General features: G+C 37.9%; 1 protein-coding gene across 5 annotated transcripts in view; it reads left to right on the forward strand.

Moving 5' to 3' along the window:
• The window catches only part of CEP126 (centrosomal protein 126), a 134,366-nt gene that overhangs the window by 66,402 nt on the left and 41,741 nt on the right, over positions 1–26,223 (forward strand). For 4 of the 5 annotated variants that reach the window (XM_053562140.1, XM_053562141.1, XM_053562142.1 and 1 more), the window contains 2 exons: positions 3,328–3,526; positions 7,246–9,376. In XM_053562140.1, the coding sequence (XP_053418115.1) occupies positions 3,328–3,526; positions 7,246–9,376 (2,330 nt within the window). Of the gene's footprint in view, positions 1–2,103; positions 2,144–3,327; positions 3,527–7,245; positions 9,377–26,223 lie in introns of those variants that run through there. The other variant, XM_053562143.1, reaches the window with a different exon arrangement.

Consider the following 26,223-nt stretch of genomic DNA (forward strand, 5'->3'; position numbering starts at 1 on the left):
ATATATTTTCATAGACTATAAATCTAAAATGAATAAAGGAATAAAGTAATGCCAAGAACAGGGAGTTTCCAAAGAAGTACATTAGTGTTCATGAAAGACTGCTCTAATATGGGAAATGTTAGTAATAGAAAAAAATAAGATGTTGGTAATATAATAGTCTAACATAAAAAATATACATATGAAAGGTTCAAGGCTTTAATGCTTAAGTCTCAAGAAAAATCAGATAATATATTCTTGAGAACATAGAAGCTGCTTCAGCAATAATGAAATATATAAGAATATTAACAAGGGACTAAAATTTAAAATATAAAAAGTACCCAGCCTTGTATCACAAACGAATCCTTACCATAAAGCTAATATACTTGACGCTTCTGGTAGGTGTAGAGTAAAAGAGGTTATATACTCTTCTATATTAAACACTTTAATAAAAGATATAGTTAGATATCTATCTCCAATATCCATACATTTATGGTGAGATAGTTGATCCTGAAACACATACTGCACTGAGAAGTCTGGCCAGAGCTGAGCAGTTGTCTCTTTGACCTCTAATTCCCTTCGTATTATACTAGAGTAGACTCTGTAAGTTACCCAAGGGACTATAACAAACTGGTCAGCATAAGAGGTGGTCAACCTAAGGATCTAGGTCTACTGTCCTGATACATGCGGTGCATGTCCAGTCTGTATGAAAACCAGGTCAATTTAAGGAGGTGGGCAATGTGGGGAAGTGGTCAACTACGAAGGTTCCACTGTAGTATTTAAATTAGATTTTCCGGCCATACTCATGTATCTATATGACTGACAGCCTCTGAGAAGTGAAAAAGAGCAAGGAAAGAGGAAAGGGGGACCTGAATAAGTTACATATAATTTTCTGACCATGTGAGAGGATACTGATTGATCAAAGAAAGATGATCGTGGACTCTAAGGACAAAAAAAATAACATGAACCAGAAACATAGAAGGAAGCCCAGTAAACAAAAAAAGCCATCTTAATAAGGCTGTCTTTCTGCCTGCCTCTCCACCTGCTTTCCACCTGTGCAGATCCATTCCTGCTTGTCCAGCTGTCTCCACACCTGATCCCCACTTACCTGATCAGCTGTCTCCTTCACGGGCCCAGTTGCTATTCTGTCGTTCCCAAATTCTTCCTAGCTACCCAATGGTTTCTCCTTCATGCCAGCCCCATGTGCTGCCTATCCACCCATCTGTTCCCTCTACTCTTACAAAGACCTTTTTACCAACCCCATTAATGACTTACCCAATGAAATATCTTCCTCGTCCTCCAGCCCCGGTCACTTCCAGCATTTCTGACAGTTTCCCTCATCTACCAGCCCCAGTTCCTTCTAGCCTGCCTGACCATCTGCCTCACCCACCTCACAGTTCATCAGCCATTCCTGAGCCTAACTCGCAGAACAAGTTGTTTTACAAAACATTCAGACCCAAACATTTCCTTCCAGCACAGCATTCTACCCCAGCCAGTCTAATGCCTCCCCTTGTTCGTCGTTCCCTTCCAGCTCAACTGGTTGTTTCCCCAAACCCTTTGGAAGCTCTCCCTATATTGAAGCCTTCCTCTTTATCCATTCATCCCCCTCATCAGCCAGTCCCCACTCATTCTTATATCACTCCATTGCCTGATCCTCCTAGCTTGGATACTTTTCAGTCAGTCTGGCAATCTACTCCACAAGCTACAACATTGTCAAATGAACCCCTGGCCTTTGTAGAACGTCCACCTGCCTCAGTTGCCTCCCATCCAACTCCACGTCATTCTCCACCTCCTCTGTCTTCATCACCTGCTCCCACATCCTCTTCCTCACTGCCCATTCTTTCCTCTCCTTTGACTTCTCCATTCTTACCTCCTTCATCTATCCCTCTTTATTCCTCTCCTTGGCATTCATCTCCCTCTCCATGTTTGCCTCCAACTTATTTAGCTTTTCCCTCTCCAGTCTCTCCTGTGTCCTCTCCCTTTACGATTTCTTCTTCCTGTCCTCCCATGCTTCACTCTCCCTCTACTTCTACCTCCCCATCTTTTATTCCTATCCATCCCTTCAATGCGCCTCACTGGGGGAAGAAAGTAGAGAAGAAAAGAGAAGAAAGTGCAGTAGAGAAGAAAGGAATAGAGAAGAAAAAGTTGAGAGACGACAACTTTAAAGGTAAATAAATTGAGTTTATTAGATATTTTGTAGATTTAGCAATATTTTGTTTGGGAAGGGTGATTGAAAGGGAAGGATCATGTAAGAGTAGGAAAGTGTAAAAGGAGGAGATAGAAACATACTCTCAATATTCAGGAACTTACGTTAAATACTTTCTTCTTCTCCCTGATTTCCCCGTGATCTCAAAGAGATAGTTAAGAATCAAGTAATCATTGACCTTGACTGTTGCAGTCTGTCCAAATAAAGATATATATGGGTATTGGAGATAGGTATGTGTTCCATGTGGCCATGGGTCACCTTTGAAAACATTTTTATTCTTACTAAATTGGGAATATGCTACTTTAATTGGGAATAAATGCCTTTGGAATTTTCACTACCAGCCTCAGTGCAGCAGTCAGCTAGCTATTTGATATTTTATTTTCATTGTATCTTCCCCCAAAAAGTTCCTTAGGTTTTTTTGGCTTCACTCGTTTATATGCTAAAATGAAACATGCAATAGGTTTTCAGAAGATACAAAATTATGGAAGATGATGTCATGCCCTAATAGTATGGGGGTGGCACTCTGACACCCTAAAAGTAGATTCTGTATTAAAGGCATTCCTTCTGTCACGAGAAAACGATGCTTGTATTCCTGTTTATATTCCTGAAACAACTGAAAACAAATGCGTATATTTTTCGCCAAGATCCAAGCTCCAAAACCTTGTTAAGTAGGGAGGAAATCCCTAGCTACTCTGACCAGCAATTTTGATATTTTCTATCTGGTTGAATCTCCAGTCAACTCTATTATGGTTATCAAAATGCCTACCAGCCATGATATCAACTCAGAATGAAGGGTATGTGTCCATGTAGGAACACTGTTAAAGAGCAGAGGACTAGCTCTACACATCAACAGGAGTCTACCCCTATCCCAAATGACAGAGGAATAGGATATATTAATTAAGGCCATGAATAATGGGGCATTCCTACATGAAGGCAGAGTTCTTTATTGGCACTTTGATCTCACAACCATGTTTATTCTACTATTGATTGCCTTAAATGCTTATCCTAATGTCTATATATTTCTCCAATATCCTTATATGTGGGTATCTGGACAAACACACACATATTACACAAACATGTCATTTATATACATATAGAAAGAAGTGTGTTTAAATGTACTGAACATTTTTATGTCTGGTTTACAGAACTATAGATTCTGCCTTGCCTTCAGCATTGTCAAAAAATGATCACAACCATCAGAAACAACTGTTATCCAAAATCAATTGTAATAAAGAAATGAAGGAAAACATCAGGGCAAACTTTACTACTAATAAAAATGTATACCAGCTTAAACTGGAGGAGACTCAGAGACTCCTAGAAGATCAGCATCTAAGCAGTTTGCAAGTATGAAACTGTAAATATGGTATTCATATTTTAATTCCTACTACTAACGTGTTCTCCACTAAAGAAATGTATGTCATTAGCCAAAAGAAGGACATAAAAGAGTGTAGATGAATCAAAATAAATTCATAGATATTGTAGATATTTTAGAAATAATTTTTTTGTTTTTCCTTACCTTTTAAAGTACAGTATAATAAAAGTATTGTTGTTAGAGATTATATTATAAAAAGCAACCTGAAAACTATAATACATGTAGATATTAGGTTCCTAATGGAAATATGGCAGAATTAGCTAGATACAATGTTTGGTCATCTATTATCCCTATTAGAACATTTACTTTGTTATTTTTTCCAAAATGAATATAGATGTCTACTGATTTTCTTACATATCCATGTAATTTTTATTATATATACTTATAGGATTTACAATAGGCCAATATCAAGATTAAATTCATAACTGTGGCCTGGTTCATCCAATAAGTAATGAAAGTTGGCAAGACTAAGAAAGCAAGCAGATTTCTGAAAGTGTGATACTATGCCTTCCTGCCATAAACAACTGTAATATATAAAACAACAACTGTGTTTGTATATCAGACAACATGCAGTATATGATGTGATCTTGAAAAAGTGAAACAAATGAAGTAAGCCTAGATACATTCTCTAAATAAGCCTCCACAAGTAGTCAAGCAGCCTATGAAAAAAAAAAACACACAAAACTTAACTGTCTCTTAAAGAAGACTATGAAATCTAGACATGCAATAACATAATGCTCAAAATGTCAGCACTCAAATATATTAAAAAGTAGAGTTCATGAAACCAGAAATTACTAAACTTCTTTTTTTTCTGAGACAGAGTCTCACTTTGTTGCCCTTGGTGGGGTGCCATGGCATCAAGCTCCCAGCAACCTCAAACTCTTGGGCTCAAGCAACCCTCTTGCCTCAGCCTCCCAAGTAGCTGGGACTACAGGCGCCTCCCACAACACCCAGCTAGTTTTGGAGACAGGGTCTCACTCTGGCTCAGGCTGGTCCCGAACTCCTGAGCTCAGACAATTTACTTCCTCAGCTTCCCAGGGTGCTAGGATTACAAGCATGAGCCACCACGCCCCACCTACCAAACTTCTTTTTAGGTACTTTGGAAGATGAGGCAATTACAGAATTATACAAACAGAAATGTCAGAGCTATGGACATCATACTTACATCTAGAAGGATCTTCTACCCAGATTTATGTCTCATTAGGTGCAGCCTCAAAGGAAACCCTCCAGGCCTGGTTTTCTTACCAATATCAATTAAAATAACCCAGTTCAAGATAGACATTGAAGTAGATGTGCTTTGTTTTGTTCTCCTAATTGGGTTGAGTAACTTTAAGAGTGCTAAGAATGTTATAAATAAAGGGTAAATGCTAAAAATATAAAATTCTCAGGCCAGACATGGTGGCTCACGCCTGTAATCCTAGCACTTGGGGAGGCCAAGGAAGGTGTATTGCTTGAGCTCAGGAGTTAGAGACCACCCTGAGCATCTCTACTAAAATTAGAAAAATTAGCCTGGCCTCATAGCAGGTGCCTATAATCCAAGCTACTAGGAGGCTGAGGCAAGAGGATTACTTGAGCTTAGGAGTTTGAGGTTGCTGGGAGTTCTGATAATGCCACGTCACTCAACCCAAGGCAACAGAGTGAGACTCTGTCTCAAAAAATAATAACAATAATAAAATTAAAAACATAAAATTCTCATGGATCAATTTCAAAACTTATTTTACTATAATGTATCAATAAGAATTTATTTTATAAGCTTATTTCCTCCCTCTTGATTTTTATCTATATATGTCTAATATAATATTTAAATGTCTAAAATTTGTGATAAATCTTGAGGGACACTATGGACTAGTTTTCTTTGAATTCATTCAGCTTTTTGACTAGATTTACAATTTTAATGTCTATCTTAAAATCTATTTCTATATATGTGATATAGATTAATACATCCTAGGTATGTATGAAAAAATAGAAATATTTCAAAACATTTACTAAATTTTGAAGTGATTATGAAATTTTATTAAAGACTGATTGACCAGGCATGGTGGCTCATGCCTGTAATCCCCACATTCTGGGAGGCCAAGACGGGTGGATCACCTGAGCTCAAGAGCTGGAGACCAGCCAGAGCAAGAATAAGAAATCATCTCTACCGAAAATAGAAAAACTAAGCTGGGCTTTTTGGTAGGCATCTGTAGTCCCAGCTACTTGGGAGGCTGAAGCAAAAGAATCCCTGAGCCCAAGAGTTTGAGGTTACTGTGAGCTATGACGCCATAGAGTGAGTCTGTCTAAAAATAAAATAAAATAAAATAAACTGATAAATTTCATGGAAACTTTAGTGAAATGCTGATAAGAATGTCACATTAATGGAAATTATTGTTGTACTATATCTTTAAAAAAAAAAAAAGTCATTAAAGTCAATAGTTGACCTTAAATTCCTCCTTGAATTACCTGGAAAATTTAAATAATAATACCAATATATGAGCCCTATTCAAGTATTAAATTAGCAGAACATAGGCATATATTTTCTTTCTTTCTTTTGTTTTTGTTTTTGAGACACAGCCTCACTTTGTCATCCTGGGTAGTGTGCCGTGGCATCATAGCTCACAGCAATCTCAAACTCTTGGGCTCAAGCCATTCCCTTGCCACAGCCTCCTGAGTAGCTGGGACTATAGGTGCCCGCCACAACACCTGACTATTTTTTAGAAATGGAGTCTTGATCTTGCTCTGGCTGGTCTGGTACTCCAAGCTCAAGCAATCCACCTGCCTTGACCTCCCAGAGTGCTAGGAATATTTTCTTTCATTTTGAACGTCCTTTCAAGACAAATGTCATACATATGACTTACAAACATCCTTATGTAATTCTAACAGGCAACTAGAAAGGGTTACCTACTAAACTAAACCTTAAGGTTACTTACTAAACTAAATCTTACTATAGACCATAAAACTAACTTTTATAAAAAGATGTAGCCTAGCCAGAGGCTACAGTGACTCACACCTGGAATTCTAGCACTTTGGGAGGCTGAGGCAGGAGCATCACTTGAGGCCAGGAGTTTGAGACCAGCCTAAGCAAGAGTGAGATCCTGTCTCTGCAAAAAATACAAAAATTAGCTGGGAATGGCGGCTCACTCCTATAGTCCCAGCTACTTAGGAGGCTAAAGCAAAAGGATCACTTGAGCTTAGGAGTTTGAGACTGCAGTGATGATACCACAACACTCTCACTCAAGTGACAGAAAGAGACCCTGTCTCAAAATAAAAGAGATGTAGCTCCTACCAAAAGGAAGCTCACATTCGGATCTCAGAGCTTTTAGGAGCCTCATTCAGATTCAGGAAAGGTTTCAGGAAAGGTTTCAGGAAAAAATACAATTAGTAACTATTACAATTTTTCAGTTACTCTTCTGAAACGTTCAAGAAATGTTATGCTCTAAATGAAACAGGAATAACAAAATCACTATATATAGCTGTGGCTAGAAAAATAGGTAGTTATTCTACCTGAGACTTAAAATTAAAACATGTACACTTCTCTGTAAGTCTTTGTTACTGGCCTCTTTTGTTTACCCAGAGGATTATTTATATACCTATACTGTTTGTACTCAGTACAAGCCCAGTAAACTGGGCTTTAATAACAAATAGCACATTGAATCATTAATTTTGGCACTGTAAGCTATAAAGCAATAAAGCAATGTTCTTTGTTTTCCAGAAATTTTGTGATGACGTTAACCAGATAACCAATTCTGAAACACTCTCAAGTATAGACAGTCTTGAGGCTGGACAGCATGAAGAAATATATTTAACGCTTAATACGGAGCCTTCTACGTCAGTTCAGCAGAATACCACTTCCCTCATATCAGCAAGTTTGCAATCAACTAATCTAAGCTGCCATGATGAAGATAAACTGTCATTCTCTAAAACTCAACATATAAATAATTGGCTTACGAATTTAGATGCTCCAGATACTCGGACTGTCACACCTTTCTCAGAAATTTTAAGTAAATCCAATGTTCTACCATCATGGGAATATTTTAATAGTAAAGAACAAAATCAATCTAATTTGAGTAGAACTGTGGAAAAAGCCACAAATACTGCTAATAATTCAGAAGCCTTTGTATGTTGTCCACCCATATTTGTACTAGATAAAAAAAGTGAAAAGACCTCTGAAACTAGCACTATAAGGACAACTGACTCCACTTCTGAAGCATTCAAAAAAGAGAAGCCGTTATTTGCTCAGACCCCAGCATTTAAATTCAGCAAAGCCTGTAGCACTTCTGTACCTCAGGAAGTGGCTACATTTTTGGACCAAGAGAAATATTCTGAATTAACTCAAAAAAATAGAACTACTTCTGTTCCTACCTCATGCATACCAGTGGCAACACCTTTAGTTTTGCCATCTAATATGCAATCGTCCAGAACATTAGCAAAGAATAGTATATATATAAAGGAAATCAACCCAATACAGTGTTTTGATAAGTTAGATGAATTAAAAGATGTTAAAGATGAAAAAATAAAATATCTTAATTGTAATAAGGGAGAGTTGCCTTTATTTTCAGACAGTTTTCAAACTGCACACATACCTCACAATACTGACTCAAAAGATGAAAAACAAACATCAATATCATTGTCTAATATAATTCCTAATTATGATTTAGTTAGCCAGCACCAGAAGATAAAATACAACACACATGAGCAAAATGGTGTCAGGTTTCTTAAAAGTATTTTAAAGAAAGATTCTAAATATGAACATGATTATCTTAAGGCACTAATTGTAAATCAAGGCTTGAATTTTGGAAATAAAAAAGCGGCAGCTATCAGAGATAGTATTGAGTTAAAGAAGGAAAAAGAAAAAGGTACAGAAATCATAAAGACTATTAAAAAACTGAGGTGGTTTGATGAAGCTAGTGATATAGAAAATGAGGAAGACAGTCGTTCACTGAAGACTATAAGAGGAATAACTCAACAGTGGTCTCAACAATTCCACATTAAAAGTGGTGCTGGCAGCAAGATCATTAATGTTCCTGCTAGTGCTGCAAATTCTGCTGACAGAAAAAAGTCCGAGGATGATTCTTTCTCTGAAAATGTCACTGCTTTAGCAGGATCTGGAACAGACCACGACCCTTTGAACTGTTCTGTACCTTCAGGTCGTAACTTTGCTAAACAAGCCTGGCCAGCCCCCCAAAAAGAGGAAAGTAAGATCCCTGTACATAAAGGTGATACTAAAACTCAGAAAGGTAATCCACAAAAAGGTGGAGCAAAAGTAATTATAAGAACAGGATCTGCAAAAGTCCCATCAGGCTATGTATATAAAAACAGGAGAGGCACTGTCATCCGTCCACAGTCTGCAAGCCAAGTCAGGACATGTGTACGGACGCAGAGGAAACCAGTTATGCCACATCCTCCTCCTAAATCTACTTCGAATATTAGAAGTAGTAAAAATATAATGCAAGTGTCTCATTGTCAATCAATAATCCCTGAAAATTCTCAAAACATTATGACACATCACTTTTTTAATTCAAAACATGTGCTTCCAATGGAGTACAATTTCAGTCGGAGGAATCAAGAAAGTAGTCCTCCACTCTCAAGTGCCTGTTCTGACCTAGTCGCTGTGATGCCCTCTCTACCATCTTACTGTTTTTCTGAATGCCAAACTTTAGCAAACACCAATTATTCAAATGGCACTCAAACGGTCACCCAGCAAAATGGGACAACAGGTTGCACCCAAAGAAGTCCTGCTGAAGAAAGTTGTCAGTCTGTGACTCTTAAAACTACTGAAGAAGAATCAGTCCCTTTGTGGAAAAGAGGACATAATATCCTGCATCAAAATGAGAAGGCCGCTGGTAAGAATAAATTTATATCACTTTTTAGATAAAATGTACGACTTGTAAAATTCATGTGAAAGTGTCCTTCTAAAGGTGGCAATGTCTGTAGACATTAATATTAAATAACTAAGCTTTATGGAAATAACTCATCTCCTTTAACATGGTAACTTTTTCTTGTCTAGTAGCTGAAGATTTTAAGAGAGTGACCCAACCTTTTTTCAACTAAAATTAGAAAAATTTCCCAGCTTTTATTGTTTCCCATGAGAGAGGACAAGGACTAGGATCTGATTCTTGTCCCATGTTATTCTATCATTACTGTTGTAATCACGTTTTCTGGCAAGGGAAGCACAATGACAAATACTGACTGAATTATTCTAAATGTGTGACTACATACAGTATTACATATTCCTTTATTTTTCTTTAAAATGTTTGTTAAGTTGAATTGCTATAAGCTGATAATAGATCCATGTAATTCCCCCATTTTCTTTCCAAAAAGTCTCTGCTTTTATCTGCTATGTACATTTGTTTTCATATAGAGGAAAAAATATCACTATTGCCTTAAAATTTTTTGAAAATTAATTTTCTGTAAGATACCATCGCCCATAGTAGCTGGTTAACTCCTCACAAAGCTGCTTTCTTCCTCTGAGAGAATGGACTAAAAGCTCATACATTTTCCTACAAGTAGGAATTAGTTGCCTATGAGAAATAGTTAGAAGTGGCACAGAAGGCGTTCAGAAAAGCAACTCTTCTTTTTCCAAAAGTATGAATAAATGTTAATATACAAAGGGAAAGTTTAAATTTTATATTTATTAATTTTTTTTTTTTGAGACAGAGTCTCACTTTGTTGCCCTCAATAGAGTGCAATGGCATCCCAGCTCACAGCAACCTCCAACTCTTGGACTTAAGCAATTCTCTTGCCTCAGCCTCCCTGGTAGCAGGGACTACAGGTGCCCACCACAATGCCCAGCTATTTTTTGGTTGCAGTTGTCATTATTGTTTGGTGGGCCCGGGCTAGATTGGAACCTGCCAGCTCCAGTGTATGTGGCTGGCGCCCTTAGCTGACAGGCGCCGAGCTGACAATTTAAATTTTATTATTCAAAGTCTTCAATTAGACCATGAATTTTTAAGGACGGGACATTTTTGTAATCCGTCATTATCCCTGGGTCTGACAGTGCCTGGCATTTAGTAGTCACCCAGACTTTTCTTAATTGACTGGACATAGGCCACATTAGCAGATGTACAGCTAATAAATGAAAAGACTGTAATCTAAAAACCTTCAATAGGTGTCTATAGAAAACTAGATTTAAAAAAAATTATTTTTCTCACTAAAAGCCTCGTTCTCTTTTTATCCAGGCTTTTCACAATGTGACTTTAATTTTCTCAATACTTTAAAAAATAAAGGTATCATATACAGATTAGACATCTAAAACAAATAATGATAAATAATAACAGTTAACATTTTTTGGGTTTCTACTCTGTAGCAGTTACAGGACTAAGTGCCTTACACTGACAAGGTTTCATTTAAACCTCAATATTAATAACAACACTGAGAAATAAGGTATTTTTAAAAACACTATTTTGCAAAGAAGAAAACAGAATTGCCCAAGGTCAAGAGCTAATACACAGCAGAATTGGTACTTTGACCCAAATCTGTAGGGTTACAAGTCTTTTTCTATTAAAACTATATAATAATTATGATTATTAATCAAATATCATATATCAGGCTCTGTGCTAACTGGGGGAAAAAATTAGGAAACTTATCTACAAAATAGTTTATGTACAAAGGGTAGCATATTAAAATTCTGTCATTCTCTGATAAAAGTATGTGATACGTATGTAAATCTAGAGAAATCATTGTTTTTCTGACATTTAATCAGAGGAGGTACTTCTATCCGGGATCTTTCTATAAGGGACATTGGGGAATGTAGTGAGTTTTAACATTTTTGGCCATGTTTTTAAAGAGACATATATTCAAACTGTCATATACATCTATACCTCTTATGGCAGTGATCATACTTAGAAAATCTAACAATATGAATTCTACTACTTTGTATGTTCAGTCATTTTAGCTTTTTTCCACACTATTTATTAATAAATATCAAACATTTTGCATGAACACTTTGCTAATGCTCGATTATAGTTCAAGGAGAACTAGGTATTTGGAGGTATTTTTTTCTTACTCTCCCATTTGCCAGGTCATTTTATTCTCACGCCCTTCTGTGCCCAGAGTTGACAATTTGTGAGGGTATTGTGTTCTCTATTAGCACTCCCAGAACACTCTACCAGAACTCTCTAGAAAAAACTCTGTTCCCATGAAGTCCAAGCCATTCAACCGTGCCACCACCTGCTGTCTCAAGTCATTTCCCCCCTGAAGATGACTCTGACCTCTGGCTCACTCTTCATTTATGTGTAGAGTCTTTGCCATCATATTGGATAATTTTATGTGGATGAACAATCCAACACCTGATCCCTCTGATTCCTTTTTCATCTCAATAACTCTCTATGCCATTCTGCCTTACCTAGTCATTCCCTTTGTCATGTGATGAACCTTGTCAGCATTCTTAACTCCTCTGCTTCTAATTACTAACTCAAGCGTATTTCACTCCTCTCACTCCTGTTATTCTTCTGCTTCACTGGGATCTTTAGTCCATTATTTTCTCTGCCTTCTTATTTCAATTCATCTGCTCTATTTATATTTTCTACTCTTTATCCAGCTTAGATTTATTAGCCTATAATTTCAATAATTTTTATACCAGTATCGTAAACTGTCCCTCGGTCCTTTTTGTCACACCCAAGCAACCCTCCTTCCCTGAGGGGGAAGAAAACAAAATTATCTACTTTCTCTCTGACTGCTTCTATGTAGTGGAGAGAATTCACACAATTCCCGGGCATATTGATTACACTATAGATTCATGAACACCAGCCTCTAATCACCAGCATTATTGATTATCCTAGTGTTCCTCTGTTAAATTCACCCTGCGTTCTTAGTAATAACTATTTCAAGCATTTCTTCTCCCCAAATATCTGATCTCCCCACTTCTCCTAATACTTTTACCTACTCACTTTTCACAGGCCACATTTCAATGGAAATAAATATCCAAATGAGAAAAAAAATGTAGAATTAGAATTCTTTAATAAATTGATATAAAAATTTAAAATATGTAAAGGAATACCATATGGCTTATGAACACATTCATGGGCAATAAAAGTAGAATAGAAATGGTAATGATGAATAGCGAACTCAGGAAGTGATCGTCTCTGGGGAGAGAAGCAGCAGAACGGGAGCTACAGCTACACATATAACTGCAGGTTGTGTTAGTGCCCAACTCTAGACAGCACCATTCATATTGTAGTACGCAGCAATTTTAATAATTAAAACAGAGGCTTTAGATTGTGTCATACAGTATCTGTTCTTTGCTTAAAATATTTCTAAATAAAGACAATTTAATACATAATGAGCAGGGAGAATGTAGTGTCAGTGAGTATAAGCCATTATTTTCTAGCAGTTTAGTGATGGAGGGTGAGGTCTATGACAATGACTTGAATGGACAGAGCTAGGAAATATTTTTAGAGGGACATTATATTTAGAGCAATGATACAGTAGAGAAGAAAAGGTTCAAAATATGAATGAAATAGAAGAAACAATTTATGGACTCAATTTCTACATGCTCCTTCAATACTCTTTTTTTCCCTCTTTTTTTATTAAGTCATTTGTACATAGATCATAAATATATTTATGTCATTATAGGATTCAATGTGTTGATTATTTGTACAGATTGGAGTGCTTACATCCTACTGATCAACATAGCCTTCACCTCATTTACCCAATTACAGCATTAAGACATTTGTGTTCTACACCTGATAGATCCAACTTGTAACTTGCAATATGGTCCATAGTGTGGTCTCCCTACTAACCCTCCCTCTGTCAACCTACCCACCTCCCTTCTCCTCTCCCTCCCCTTCCCTCCTTCATCCTAGGCTTCAGTTGTGTTTCATTTTTCATATGCAAGTGTGAGTGATTATAAATTGGTTTCACAATAGCACCGAGTATATTGGATATTTTTTTCCATTCCTGAGATACTTTACTGAGAAGAATATTTTCCAGCTCCATCCATGTCAACATAAAAGAGGTGAAGTCTCCATTTTTTTAATGCTGCATAGTATTCCATGGTATACATATGCCACAATTTATTAATCCATTCATGGGTCGATGGGCACTTGGGCTTCTTCCATGACTTGGCAATTATGAATTGAGCTGCAGTGAACAATCTGGTGCAAAATAAATATCTTTATCGCCAAATGATTTTTGGTCCTTTGGATATACACCTAGAAGAGGAATTGCAGGATCAAACAGTAGGTCTACATTTAGATCATTGAGTGTTCTCCAAACTTCCTTCCAAAAGGAACATACTAGCTTGCAGTCCCACCAGCAGTGCTGAAGTGTTCCCCTTTCTCAACATCCATGCCAACATCTGTAGTTTTGGGATTTTGTTATGTGGGCTACTCTTACTGGAGTTAGATGGTATCTCAGAGTAGTTTTTGTTTGCATTTCTCTGATGATTAAAGATGATGAGCATTTTTTCATGTGTCTGTAGACCGTGCGCCTGTCTTCTTCAGAGAAGCTTCTGTTCATGTCTCTTGCCCACAATGAAATGGGATCACTTGCTTTTTTCTTAGTAATAAGTTTGAGTTCTCTGTGGATTCTGGTTATTAGACCTTTGTCGGAAATATAACTTGCAAAAATCCTTTCCCATTCTGAGGGCTGTCTGTTTGCTTTACTTAGTGTGTTCTTGGCAGTGCAGAAGCTTTTTAATTTGATCAGATCCCAGTAATGTATTTTCGATGTTGTTTCAATTGCCTGGGGTGTCCTCATCATAAAGTATTCTCCCAGGCCAATTTTCTCAAGCGTTTCCCCTGCACTGTAAGAAGTTTTTTAGTTTCATGTCTTAAGTTTAAGTCCTTTAACCGGTGAGAGGGGTGACACCTGTGGCTCAAAGGAGTAGGGTGCCTGCCCAATACACTGGAGGTGGTGGGTTCAAACCCAGCCCCAGCCAAAAAAAAAACAGTGAGAGTCAATTTTTGTTAAAGGAGAAAGGTGTGGGTCCAGTTTCAGTCTTCTATAGGTCAGCCAATTCACCCAGCACCATTTATTGAATAGGGAATCTTTCCCCCAATTTATATTTTTAATGGGCTTATCAAAAATCAAATAACAATAAGTGTCTGGGTTCACCTCTTGGTCTTCAATTGTGTTCCATACATCTACCTCTCTATTTTTGTGCCCCTCCCATGCGGTTTTGATCAATATCTATTTATAGTATAGTCTGAAGTCTGGAAGCATGATTCCTCCCAATTTGTTTTTATTTCTGAGTAATGTCTTGGCTATTCGAGGTTTTTTCTGTTCCACATAAAACGAAGTATTATTTTTTCAAGATCTTTAAAGTATGACAGAGGTGCTTTAATAGGGATCGCATTAAATCTGTAGATTGCTTTAGTATAGACATTTTAACAATGTTAATTATTCCCAGCCATGAGCATTGTATATTTTTCCACCTGTTAACATCTTCAGCTATTTCTTTTCTCAGAGTTTTCATAGTTCTCTTTATAGAGATCTTTCACGTCCTTAGTTAGATACAGTCCCAAATATTTCATCTTCTTTGGGACTGTTGTAAAGGGAATAGTGTCCTTGGTTGTTTTTTCCCCTTGACTATTGTTGGTGTATATAAAGGCTACAGATTTATGAGTGTTAATTTTGTATCCTGAGACGTTACTATATTCCTTGATCACTTCTAGGAGTTTTTTAGTTGATTCTCTGGGGTTTTCCAGATATATAATCATATTGTCTGTGGAGAGTGACAGTTTGATCTCCTCTGGTCCTATTCGGATCCCCTTGATTGCCTTCTCTTGCCTGATTGCCGTGGCTAAGACTTCCATTACAATGTTAAAAAGCAGTGGAGACAGTGGGCATCCTTGCCTGGTTCCTGATCTGAGTGGAAATGATTTCAATTTTACTCCATTCAATAGGATATTGGCTGTGGGTTTGCTGTAGAAGGCCTCTATCAGTTTAAGAAATGTTCCTTCTGGGCGGCACCTGTGGCTTAAAGGAGTAGGGCGCCAGCCCCATATGCCAGAGGTGGCAGGTTCAAATCCAGCCCCAGCCAAAAACTGCAAAAAAAAAAAAAAGAAATGTTCCTTCTATTTTCTTAATCATTCTGATCAAGAAAGGATGCTAGATATTGTCAAAAGCTTTTTCTGCATCAATTGACAGAATCATATGGTATTTGTTTTTTTAATTTGTTTATGTGATGTATTATATTTATGGATTTACATATATTGAACCATCCTTGGGACCTGGGATGAAACCCACCTGGTTGTGATGTATAATTTGTTTGATATGTTGTTGGATTCTGTTTGCTAGGATCTTATTGAATATTTTTGCATCAATAATCATTAGAGATATTGGTCTATAATTTTCTTTTCTTGTGGGTCTTTTCCTGGTTTGGGTATCAGGGTGATATTTGCTTCATAGAATATGTTGGGATGTATTCCTTCTTTTTCTATGTTATGGAAAAGGTTAAGTAATATAGGTACTAGTTCCTCTTTAAAGGTTTGGTAGAATTCTGATGTGAAGCCATGTGGTCCCAGGCTTTTCTTTTTAGGTAAATTTCTTATAGTTGATGCTATTTCAGAACTTGTTATAGGCTTGTTCAACATTTCCATTTCTTTCTGGCTAAGTCTAGGAAGGTGGCATATTTCCAAGTATTGATCTATTTCCTTCAGATTTTCATACTTCTGACAATAGAGTTTTATGTAATATTCGTTAAGGATTTGTTGAATTTCTGAGGAGTTTGTTGTTATTTGGCCTTTATCATTTCTGATTGATGAAATTAGGGATTTTACTCTTCTACTTCTGGTTAGGTTAGCCAAAGGTTTATCTATTTTATTGACCTTTTCAAAAAAACAACTCTTTGGTTGATCTGTTGTACAATTCTTTTGTTTTCAATTTCATTTAGTTCTGCTCTAATTTTAGTTATTTCTTTTCTTCTGCTGGGTTTAGGGTTGGAATGTTCTTCCTTTTCCAGTTGCTTAAGATGTCCCATTAAGTTGTTGACTACCTAGCTTTACGTTCTCTTGAGGAAGGCTTGCAATGCTATAAATTTCCCTCTTAGGACTGCCTTTGCGGTGTCCCAGAGGTTCTGATAATTCATGTTTTCATTATCGGTTTGTTCCAAAAATTTGGTAATTTCCTTCTTAATCTCATCTGTGACCCAGCTATCATTCAGCATGAGGTTATTTAGTTTCCATGTTTTTGTATGAGTATGCAGATTCCTGTTGTTACTAGTTCAACTTTTATTCCTTGATGGTCCGAGAAAATACAAAGAATGATTTCTATTCTTTTAAATTTGCTGAGGTTAGACTTGTGACTTAAATGTGATCAATTTTGGAGGATGATCCATGGGCTGATGAGAAGAATGTGTATTCAGTTTTGTTAGGAAGAAATGTTCTGTAGATGTCTGTTAGATGCAAATGTTTGAATGGTTACATCTAAAATTTCTTTGCTTAGCTTCTCTTTGGAGGATCTATCCAACACTGCCAAAGGAGGCTTAAAATCTCCAACAGTTATGGTGCTGGAGGAAATCAAGTTCCTCATGTATGTTAGAGTCTCTCTTATAAATTGAGGCACATTCTGGTTGGGTGCATAAATGTTGATAATTAAAATCTCATCATGTTGAGTGTTGCCCTTAACAAATATGAAGTGACCATCCTTATCTTTCCTTACTTTTATTGGTTTAAAGTCTATTGTATCTGCGAATAAAATTGCAACACCTGCTTTTTTCTGATTTCCATTTGCCTGAATTATAGATGACCATCCTTTCACCCTGAGTCTATATTTATCTTTTAAGATAATGTGAGATTCTTTTTTTGTTTGTTTGTTTTGGTTTGGTTTGGTTTTGTTGTTGGGGATTCATTGAGGGTACAATAAGCCACGTTACACGGGTTGCATTTGTTAGGTAAAGTCCCTCTTGCAATCATGTCTTGCCCCCCAAAGGTGTGGCACACACCAAGGCCCCACCCCTCTCCCTCTTTCCCTCTCTTTGCTTTTCCTTTCCCCCGCCATGACCCTAATTGTCATTAATTGTCCTCATATCAAAATTGAGTACATAGGATTCATGTTTCTCCATTCTTGTGATGCTTTACTAAGAATAATGTCTTCCACTTCCATCCAGGTTAAGGATGTAAAGTCTCCATTTTTTTTAATAGCTGAGTAGTATTCCATGGTATACATATACCATAGCTTGTTAATCAATGGCATTCCAGAGTTGGTGGGCATTTAGGCTGTTTCCACATTTTGGCGATTGTAAATTGAGCTGCAATAAACAGTCTAGTACAAGTGTCCTTACGATAAAAGGATTTTTTTCCTTCTGGGTAGATTTTTTTCCTTCTGCATGCCCAGTAATGGAATTGCAGGATCAAATGGGAGGTCTATCTTGAGTGCTTTGAGGTTTCTCCATACTTCCTTCTAGAAAGGTTGTACTAGCTTGCAGTCCCACCAGCAGTGTAAAAGTGTTCCCTTCTCTCCACATCCACACTAGCATCTGCAGTTTTGAGATTTTGTGATGTGGGCCATTCTCACTGGGGTTAGATGGTATCTCAGGGTGGTTTTGATTTGCATTTCTCTAATATATAGGGATGATGAACATTTTTTCATATGTTTGTTAGCCATTCGTCTGTCTTCTTTAGAGAAGGTTCTATTCATGTCTCTTGCCCATTGATATAAGGGATTGTTGGCTTTTTTCATGTGGATTAATTTGAGTTCTCTATAGATCCTAGTTATCAAGCTTTTGTCTAATTGAAAATATGCAAATATCCTTTCCCATTGTGTAGGTTGTCTTTTTGCTTTGGTTATTGTCTCCTTGGCTGTACAGAAGCTTTTTAGTTTAATGAAGTCCCATTTGTTTATTTTGTTGTTGTTGCAATTGCCATGGCAATCTTCTTCGTGAAGTCTTTCCCCAGGCCAATATCTTCCAGTGTTTTTCCTATGCTTTCTTTGAGGATTTTTATTGTTTCATGCCTTAAATTTAAGTCCTTTATCCATCTTGAATCAATTTTTGTGAGTGAGGAAAGGTGTGGGTCCAGTTTCAGTCTTTTACATGTGGATATCCAGTTCTCCCATTTATTGAATAGGCAGTCTTTCCCCCAAGGTTTGTTCTTGTTTGGTTCATCGAAGATTAGGTGGTTGTAAGATGTTAGTTTCATTTCTTGGTTTTCTATTCGATTCCAAGTGTCTATGTCTCTATTTTTGTGCCAGTACCATGCTGTTTTGACCACTATGGCTTTGTAGTACAGACTAAAATCTGGTATGCTGATGCCCCCAGCTTTATTTTTATTACTAAGAACTGCCTTAGCTATACGGGGTTTTTTCTGGTTCCATACAAAACACAGAATCATTTTTTCCAAATCTTGAAAGTACGATCTTAGTATTTTGATAGGAATGGCATTGAATGGGTAGATTGTTTTGGGAAGTATAGACATTTTAACAATGTTGATTCTGCCCATCCATGAGCATGGTGTGTTCTTCCATTTGTTCAAATCCTCTGCTATTTACTTTCTGAGGATTTCATAATTTTCTTTATAGAGGTCCTTCACCTCCTTCATTAGGTATATTCTTAGGTATTTCATTTTCTTTGAAACTATGGTGAAGGGAGTTGTGTCCTTAATTAGCTTCTCATCTTCACTGTTATTGGCGTATACAAAGGCTACTGACTTGTGGACATTGATTTTATATCCTGAAACATTACTGTATTTTTTATGACTTCTAGGAGTCTTGTGGTTGAGTCTTTGGGATTCTCTAAGTATAAGATCATGTCATCAGCAAAGAGGGAGAGTTTGACCTCCTCTGCTCCCATTTGGATTCCCTTTATTTCCTTGTCTTGCCTAGTTGTATAATGTGAGATTCTTGAATACAGCAGATGTCTGACCTGAGTTTTTGTATCCAGTCAGCCAACCTGTGCCTCTTTAGAAGACAATTTAAGCCATTCACATTAATTGAGAGTATTGATAAGCCAGATAGCATTTTGGGTATCGAGTTTTTCGAAAGTCCAGTAACATTTTTAATCCTTTCACCACTGTGGAAGTTGGAATTTGATCAAAAGTTTCTGAGTGAGTTTACTTTGGTGGTGGAGGATTGTGCTGTTCATTATTGAGGATAGGTCTAAGAATAACTTGGAGAGCTTGTTTAGTTATGGCAAATTTGTTCAACATGTGATTGTCATTAAAGTATTTGATTTCTCCATCACAGATGAAACTCAGTTTAGCTGGATATAGGATGCCGGGTTGAAAGTTATTTTGTTTAAGATTAAAGGTCAATGACTACCCTCTTCTAGTTTGAAAGTTTTCAGCAGAGAGATCTGCAGTCATTCTAATGTTCTTCCCCTTGTAGGTTATGGTTTTCTTACATCGTGCAGCTTTCAGAATTTTTTCCTTCATATTAACTTTGGTGAAGCTAATTATAATGTGTCTATGAGAATTTTTATCTGTGGTGAGTCGTGCCGGTGTTCTGAAAATGTCCGCTTTCTGAATTTCAGAATCTCTTGGCATGTCTGGAAAACTCTCTTTGATTATTTCGTGAAGTAAAGCATCTGTATCCTTCACAGCATCCTCATCACCTTTAGGTATTCCTATAAGGTAAATATTAGATCTCTTCAAATTATCTCAGAGCTCTCTGAGAGAATGATCTGGTTTTTTGGGGGTTTTTTTCCCTCCACTTTTTTCCTCTTTGAGCATTTGGGAGAGTTCAAAAGCTTTGTCTTCAGTGTCAGAGATCCTTTCTTCCGCCTGCTCCATTCTGTCACTGAGGGATTCTACTGTAGTTCTCAGATCTTTGAGGGCTGCAAGTTCTTGCCTCAGTGTGTCAAAATCTTTGGTGATTTTGTCTTTGAATTCATTGAATTCTTGAGACATCTTTTGGATTACTCCTTGAAATTCTAATTCCATCTTTACCTCCATTCTGTTGATCTTATTTGCTATCCAAATTCTGAACTGATTTCTGACATCTCAGCCATTTGTTTATGAATGGGTTCTTGTGCTGTGTCTGCCATACCGTTCCTTGGGGGAGTTGATATTCTCTGATTATTCATGTTGCCAGAGTTTTTCCACTGATTCCGCCTCATGATTGTTTTTTACTGTTGGATAGATTGGCAGGTAAGGTGAAATTGGATTGGGAGTTCCTGGAGTTGTGGTTAACCAGCCCTTTGTCAAGGATCTGAGACTGATGACTGCAGCTTTTTCCCTATAGCTTTGCAAAGGACCCATACAGTATTACAGTCTGAGGCTGAGGAAACCTGCTTGGTGTGGTGGGGTTAAGTGGCTCTGTCTTGTATTCAGCTAGTTCTTGTCCGATCCTAGTGGATCAGTGACTCTGGTGAAATCTTAGCTGTGGAGAAATACAAGCAACTAAGATACCCCACCTCCCCATGGACAACAACTAGAAGAGGAAAATCAACCCTTCCCGTTACTACACAATCAGGGTACCACCCAAGAGGGTCCTTGGGTGATTGGCCCAAACCAATTGACCCAGTCAGTACGAACTCTCAAGTGGGAGACTTCAAAAGGTCTCCAGCAACTAGATGGCAGAGGTCTACTGGCTGCTCTGATTTGGCTCATTCCAATGGTCTGTGGAGTCAGAAAGGCCCACGTGGTAGCAGAGTTGGACTGAAGGCTGAGTCTCTTTCTCCACTTTGCTCCTCTTTCACTCCCAGTCACTGATGACCCCACAGGGCTGAGGTCCTGCTCCCTCCAATAAGCAGATGTGCCAGGGCTTAGCACCTGTCAGAGTCAAAGGAAGGTCAGTGTCCCCACAGCCCAGCCACTACCCTCTGCTACCAGCCGGCTGGGGGTGCTGAGGCCTGCCTGCCTCAGGTACTCAATAGCCACTGGCAACTGTTCCACTTGGACTCAGTCTAATCCTAAGAGTAACAAGTCAGCAAATGCTTTTCTCCCTCAGCCACTGCGCCTTTGCCCCTGCCGCTCTACAGCACTGATATCCCTGTGGAGTGAGTTCTGGTTTCCTCTGGCGGTCCTCAGAGTTGGGGAGGTGTCTCTCCAAAATTAGACCCTGACGGGATCACTCTATTGTTGCTGGATCTTTGTGGGAAGTGACCCTGCACAGGTCCCAGGCTACTGCTACAGCCAGGGAGTTCTGGCTATAGGAGCAGCTCCAGAGCGCGGGGCACATGGATCCAGCAGCAGGGTGGGGGATGCTGCACATGGTTATGGCAGTGCCCAGCGGCCAATGAGGTCAGCAAGGAGAACGCTTGGCTCATGACTCTGGCCAGGCAAGGCATGGAGGCAGGGCGGGTGCTGGGGGCAGGGTGTGCGTGGCCCTAGCAGTCTCTGGCTGGGCGGGCTGGGAGGTGGGGCGCTGCTCATGAGCCTCCTCCCACAGTCTCTGCAGGGGTTAGGCTTCCGGTTTGTCAGGCAAGGGGGGAAGGGTAGACTGGAAATTCAGAATGGCAGGGAAAATGTTAGTTCAATTTTTCTGCCTGGCAAGAGAGTGCTCAGAGTCACAACAGGGTCCCCCTGGAGAAGTAGACCCCACTTCCTATAGCTCTCACCCTTGGGGTGAGACAAGAGGTCCTCAGTTCACCGCTCGCCTGTAGAAAACCTACAGGAGCAAACGAAGAGAAAAACAAAACAAAACACAACTTTCTTGGCGGAGGAGACAGACATTTTTTCCTTTAGGATGAATTTTGTACCTGAAGTTTGCTTTCTTGGAGTTGCAGCTTGCCTCAGCAGAGGTGACCTGCAGTTATCACTCTTCTCTCCTGGCTCAGCTCCCAGTCTTCAGCTTAATTGGGTATTTCTGGACATTATCCTTCCCCCTGGACAGGAGCTTCTGTCAGAGGCTGGCTCCAGTTGGCCATCTTGCCCCTCCCCACCCTTCAATATTCTTGATCCAATGTCCTGTTGCCTGTGAGACTCTGCTCCACCACTCACCTCGGTTCTGTTACATCTTCAGGCTTGCTTGCTTTGATATAAAAGTTAAGGATATTAAGGTATTGAAGAAGAGATGTCTAAAGGTGGAAGAAGTAAAAAATAAGAATTCAGATGGCCCCTTTTTTATCAATTAAGTATTAGGAGATTGGACAGAGTATGTGAGCAGGATGAGAAGAGTAAGCTTAATGAAGGATGGGAGAGATTGGTACGATGTGCTGCCTAAAAAGAAATCAAAGGATTGACAGAGGTAATAAAGCCTGAAAGGAATAATATGCTTGGAAACACTTAAATTATGAGCCCATGTTTAAGGAGTAAACCAATTTCTTATAGTAAAATAATAAATGGAGCCAGGCATAGTGGCTCACACCTGTAATCCTAGCACTGTTAGAGGCTGATGCGAGTGGATTGCCTGAGCTCACAAGTTTGAGACCAAACTCAGCAAAAGCAAGAACCTGTTTCTACTAAAAATAGAAAAACTGAGGCAAGAGAATCACTTGAACCCAAGAGTTGGAGGTTGCTGTGAGCTATGATACCACAGCACTCTACCCAGGGCAAACAGCTTGAGACTCTGTCTCAAAAAAAAAAAAAAAAAAAAACAGAAATAATGATCAGTGAGAAAAACACAACTCAGTTACATCAGTCAGGGTTCAACAGGAAAAGCACAGCCAGTAAAGAGGTACAAAGACACTTACTGCAAAGGACTAGTTTATGTCGAATAAGGGGGGTCTGACTAAGCAAATCTAAAATTTACAGGACAGGCCATGAGGAAGGCAGGCCAGAACTCACAGGGACGAGCTAACACTGCTGCTCTCAGACAAATGTTTTTATTCTCTCAAGGAAGCTTAACTCCTCCTTTTAAGACATTTCAATTGATTGAATCAAGTTCACCCAGATTATCTAGGTTAGTCTTCCTCACTTAAAAGAAACTGATTATGAACTTTATAACATGTAAAAAATACAATCACAACAACACATATGTTAGCGTTTGAATAACTGGGGATGGTAACTCACACCTATAATCCCAGCACTTTCAGAGGCTGAGATGGGAGGTTCATTTGTGACTAAGTGTTTGAGATCAGGCTGGGCAACATAGCAAGATCCATTCTCTACACACAAAAAAAATTTTTTTTTAATTAGCCGGGCACACTGATATGTTCTTATAGTCCTAGCTATTTAATACCTGAAGTCTGAGGTGGGAGAATTGCTTAAACTCAGGCATTTGAGGTTACAATGAGCTCTGATCATGCCATATGCTACTGCACTCCAGCCTGGGGGATAGGGCAAGACCCTGTCACTTAAAAAAAAGACCATCACAACAAGAAAAAGTAAAAAAATAATAATAATAATAAAAAGACCACACCAATTTTTTTAAAAAGCAAAATATTAGAACAAGATTTTCAGAAAAGAGGGTAGCCAAATTCCCAATAAACATATGCAAAAGGCTCAGCCTCATTTCCTAAGTTATTAGTCATCAAGAAAATGTACATTAAAACAATCAGATAAAGCTGCACCGCTAAAAAATTTTGTTTTCATTTTAGTTTTATGGGAATGACCAAAATTAAAAAGATATAATATTAACATTTGGTAAATATATATATATATATATATATATATAAACTTAAAACTCATATCTAAAAAAGTTAAACAGAGATAGATCCTGTGATCCACCAATTCCAGATCAACAGATTATGTGTGTGTGTGTATGTTTCAGAAATTCATTCATATATAAACCAAAAAACATGTTCGAGAACTTTCTTAGCAGCTTTATAACCAGAACCAGGAATTGTCTCAAATGTCCTTTAACACTATCATGTATAAATAAAGTTAAATTCCACAATTCATTAAATGAAATACTTTAATGAAAATGTATGAGCTTTTGCTAAAAAATGGCAATGTGGATAAATCTCACATCATAATATAGTGCAAAAAAAGAATATTGCACAATAAAAATGCACTTTGTATTCCATTTATATTAAGAACAGGTAAAACTATTGTGGAGGTATATGGAAATGAATTATGAGGGGGAGCTTTTATGGTGCCGGTAATGTTCTATTTCTTGATGTGAGTGGCTATGCAATCTGGGTTTGAGTATATGATCTGTGTACTGATAATTGTACACATTTTACATGTAGGTTATACTTCAGTTTTTTTCCTCCATCATCAATATTTATTGAGCATTTATAGTGTACTAGGCACAACAGAACATACAGAAAACATTGTCCCTGCTTTTGAGGAGCTTACATTCTAACAGAAAAAAAAATACACCTTTTTTAAAATGGCATTTTTGTTTGGTGTTTTCTGCAAAGTACTGAGGAAATAGTCTGTACAGTGAGCTTTGGGTATAAGGTAGCTCCATCATTATTTAGAGAAGAGAAAGAGGAAGGATTTTAAAGGCAGACAATGACAGACCATTCAGGATAGGTAGGGCTTAAACGGAGATAAACACAATCTTATCAACTAAGGAGATTTGCTGTAGTAAAGAGGATGAGGGAAATAGTTTGTGGGATGCAAGCAAAGGAAGCAGGGTATCTTAGACATTGAGTGGAGCCAGAAAGATCATGCGGCCTTATTCCAAGTACACGGCCACCAAGTAGGAATGGTTGGTGTCAAGACAGAAGGCTAAAAAAGTAATCTTGTGCACCCGACAAATAGAATAAAGGATCAAAATCGAAGACAGGTTATTAAAGAGTATCAAGAAATTCTTAAAAACCAAAAGTGATTTGGAAGCACAAAACTTATAGTTAATGCTACCCAGTGCCATGATGGGCCAAGAACACTGTGGCTTCCTAAGTTAGAAAATGCCATATACCAAAATTTTAAATGGAACATACTATTTTTATCCAATTAATCTCTCCCTCCCCACCCCCAGAAAAGATAAGAAGAGAAGGGAACATGGGACATGGTTAGAAACAGCAGTTGTATTAGAATATTTGTTATGATATACTTTGTGTTTAAGCTTGGTAAAAGCCCATAAGGAATAAATTTCCAAAAGTGTACAATTTCCTTTAGAGAAGTTTTAGAATCAAAAGACTCATTTACATGAAAAGCTGTAGAGAAAGCAGTTGAAAAGTCCATTCATAAAACTTTTATTCCACTTACATGAACTTAATACACGTGTCTTAACAATTATGCTTGGATTGTTCATGAAAACTTTATAAGACATTTAAACAAAGCTAGCCATCATCTCAAGTTATTTCCCTGTTAACTATTTTTTACAGCACATGCATGTTAGGCAAGTATCAAAAAAAAAAAATCACAAAAGCAAAAAATCCTTAAAAAGGTTAACTACATGGGCTTTTTTGTTTTACTGCCGTGCTCGATATACTCAAAGTAATGGTTATCAGGCAATTCATCTTACTGCATCTTTTCTTCTACATTTGTTCTTAGGTTGCCTAAAACATTTAAATACAAATGAAATGAGTGTAGCAAAATAATGAAAGCAACAGCAGGTAACTTTACAAATAATAGAATGTGAACCGTTTCTGCCCTTATCCAGAGTAAACTGGGTCACAACTTTGTCTAGAGGAACACTCTGCAGCTGTAGTCAGAGGTGTGCACACTGAGATTGAGTGTTCCACAGATACACACGGTTTAACATGTAGTATCCAGGAGACTTCTATTCCCACCACAGCCTGGTAAGTGCTCTAAACTTTAAAAGTACCCACAATAACTATATCTGTGACTGGAACCAATGATCCCTTTTATTCCCCACCAGGACAAACCAACATGTAGGCAGTTTTCTTTGCTCAAACATGGCAGCAGTTTTAACACTGGCCCTTGCGAAGCCACAATGTACCGAAAGTACTACGCCAAACATTTATAACTTGTATAAAAATTCCACATCCCCGTATTGGCCACCTCAAGATGAAAAC

The sequence above is a fragment of the Nycticebus coucang genome, chromosome 14, assembly GCF_027406575.1.
Source record: "Nycticebus coucang isolate mNycCou1 chromosome 14, mNycCou1.pri, whole genome shotgun sequence".
Lineage (NCBI taxonomy): Eukaryota > Metazoa > Chordata > Mammalia > Primates > Lorisidae > Nycticebus > Nycticebus coucang.